General features: G+C 35.1%; 1 protein-coding gene across 1 annotated transcript; it reads right to left on the bottom strand.

Moving 5' to 3' along the window:
• Positions 1 to 495: 495 nt before the first annotated feature.
• On the bottom strand, positions 496 to 2,474 carry LOC130054547 (uncharacterized). The gene is made up of 3 exons (XM_056164735.1): positions 2,191 to 2,474; positions 1,681 to 1,774; positions 496 to 1,549 (listed from the first exon to the last, which is right to left on the bottom strand). Exons 1-3 carry the CDS (start codon positions 2,299 to 2,301, stop codon positions 1,380 to 1,382), a joined length of 375 nt encoding a protein of 124 aa, XP_056020710.1. The 5' UTR covers positions 2,302 to 2,474; the 3' UTR covers positions 496 to 1,379.
• Between the last annotated feature and the right edge of the window lie 356 nt (positions 2,475 to 2,830).

The raw sequence follows: 2,830 nt of genomic DNA, 5'->3' as shown, positions 1-2,830 counted from the left end.
AAATTGTTCACTCCTGTAGAGACGCCGCTGGGTGAAGTATCACAAAGTTAGACCTATGCACGTCACTCGGGGCCGTGGCAGTGAGGTTTGTTTATCGTGAGAACTCCCGCGGCGACATGAGGGGGCGGATATTGTGGTAGCCCTCTCCCCCTTCCTCTCCTTTCCCAGAATAGTAATAAATTGCATTTCATTTTGGGTATTGAAGCGTAATGCATACCAGTTTACTACCCATTTGCACTACAACAGTTATAATACAATCATACAAATATAATACTAGGCTAAGACCTGGACAGAGGGAAGCAGGATAGCAGAACGAAGGACAGAATGGAGAGGAAGTTTTCGCGACCTTATTCTCCACAGGATAAGAAGGGAAGTAAATCAAGTAAGTCATATATAACAGGCTTACTGCACTCAGTCTCCGACCACGCTTTCCGCAAACTGAATGTCGCCTCAAACTCAGTACAGTGTCAATTTTCCCCTATGAATAACACACGCATTCACACCCACATACATCACATGTTTACTCCTTTATTCAGTGGATATCGCCAATTACATAAAACTTCAATTTTACGTAGGGTGGTTTTACAAAATATCAAGAAGCAAAAGCAAAATTTCCAGCAATGCAGTATCGTAAATGAATAACAGGTGGGGGTGGGTGGGGGGTTAGCTTAATGTGAAAAAAATCTTCCATGGTTTGTGGTGTGACATGATTTATATCCAACTCGCCACAACTCGGTGATAGAAGTTACACAACTGGTTGAAATCATATATCAAATTACAAACTATGGAAGATCCTATACAAAATGAATAAATAAATAAATATACATATCACATATGGAAAAATGATCAATCTCACAAATCCTATAAGCAATACAAATTAGATAGTTGGGCAAACACGGACCCCTGGACACACCAGAGGTGGAATCAGGTGCCTAGGAGGAGTAAGCAACCTCTGCCAACTGGTCACACAAGCAGTTAGCCCTATATCCTGATCGTGAAAACGAAGTTATCCGCACTCAAAATCAGTGTGCCAAAAACGTTATAACAATCGGTATGAAACACGTCAGACAGCATTTAACCTAATGATAAGTTGTATTGACAAATTAGATCGCTATAATGACCATATAATTTTCGAAATGCTGACTTTAAACAATACTATTGAAATCTCTGTACCATACCATACTGTACATACAGTGCAAAATTATCAGTCAGGTGTTTTACCCTCGACCACATAAACATTCTGTTAACGGATTACTGCCCAAATTGTACTTGTACATTTACAGACCAGGTGGGACAGACATATTGCAACACATCCTGTTTTTACTATATTATACTTAAGCCTAAACTACACTATTGGTAAAGACAGCAGTCTATTGATATTAACATGTTATATTTTGTGAAAACATTTTATCTTCATTACTATCGGCCTGATTAGAAAACAGAGACTTTTTAGTCCTTTTGTTCCTCATAACTGCTTCACTTGTATTGTTAAATGGTGTCTCGCAAGTTATTTGCTCCCGAGTTGATTTGGCCATTCTTTTCTGAGACACTACAATATGAGATATGGAGTTGTAGGAAATGATATATAAAGTCAATGACATGCACATGAAAATAAATAATTAATACAGTAGTCATCAATCAATTTTGAATAAATATCTCAAAATGTCATTGCTGGCTTACCATTTGGACGGAATATATCATCATTAAAAACTTCAGCAACCCCTTTGCTAAGTTTTTCCTTTAAAACATCGACATTGAACACTGATCTACATATCTGGAGGAAAATGAAAATGAAAGTAAAAGCTAATGACCGTAACAGCATTTTATACGATAACTATTTACAACTTAATCTTGGAAACTCATATCAAAATATCCATGTTCCTCGTCACAAAAACCAATGCAAACAAAAGGTGTGGATTTTCAATAAAGATAAAATGTTAATAATAATAATAAATAAAATTTAAAAATGGTGCTTAGAAATGCATCGAAAGCAGTCAATTATGGAACTATGAATAGATACCGATCGGGTCTTCTTTTTTTTTTTTTTTACACTGACATGAAACTTTACACACCTTCAGGAGAGAGTACTTACATAATTATATATAATGAGAAATCTAGACAGTATGTAATATGACTAGTTTCATATTAAACTTTGATCAGCTGTTTCAAGCACTAGCACTCAATAAATACCGAAACTCCTGCCTCTCGAAGTATTTCAATTGTGTCTGGTCCCAACAACTCGTTGATAGTTTCTCCGTAAATAGGACCCTCCATGAATTTTCTCCCGTTGACGGAATACATTGTTTTTGGAGCATTAAAACAACAAAAACATTTTGAGTACAACGTAAGGTATTATGATTACACGGAACTATAAATTCTGTATTTTTTTATAGTTCCGGTGGAGACGTGAGATAACCGAAACTAAAATTATCCATTTTAATTAATACAGTTTTAGACGTGATACAGTGATATATATATATATATATATATATATATATATATATATATATATATATAGATATATAGATATATATATTATCCCTCTTCAGGGTGTAGAGTTGCTTATGGCGCACCAGATTAACAAACTCAAATAACTGAAAACACCTTTAATCATTTGAATATATCATCACTTCATTTGATGTGAGCATCCATTCGAGTAATCTCTTCAAATGATTAATTATATCATTGCGCGCATTGATTGAATTGTTGATAGCATTAATTATTCTGATGAACTGATACGCGCTATAATTGAATTGTTGCTCTCTTCAAATGAATAGACGATAGACAATTGAATTGGTGTCTGCTGTAATTCAATTAAGAGAGCAGTAAT

This window comes from Ostrea edulis, chromosome 1 (genome assembly GCF_947568905.1).
Source record: "Ostrea edulis chromosome 1, xbOstEdul1.1, whole genome shotgun sequence".
Lineage (NCBI taxonomy): Eukaryota > Metazoa > Mollusca > Bivalvia > Ostreida > Ostreidae > Ostrea > Ostrea edulis.
The sequence above is the reverse complement of the archived record's forward strand: the minus strand, read 5'-3'. Positions and strand labels throughout refer to the sequence as shown.

What these genes read in the sequence shown, in the direction of transcription:
- LOC130054547 (XM_056164735.1), bottom strand. Translation starts at nt 2,301, where the DNA reads ATGTATTCCGTCAACGGGAGAAAATTCATGGAGGGTCCTATTTACGGA. An exon ending in TTCGAGAGGCAGGAGTTTCG is followed by an intron (nt 1,775 to 2,190) that starts GTATTTATTGAG and finishes ATTTTCCTCCAG; the next exon opens with ATATGTAGATCAGTGTTCAA. An exon ending in TGATATATTCCGTCCAAATG is followed by an intron (nt 1,550 to 1,680) that starts GTAAGCCAGCAA and finishes CTCATATTGTAG; the next exon opens with TGTCTCAGAAAAGAATGGCC.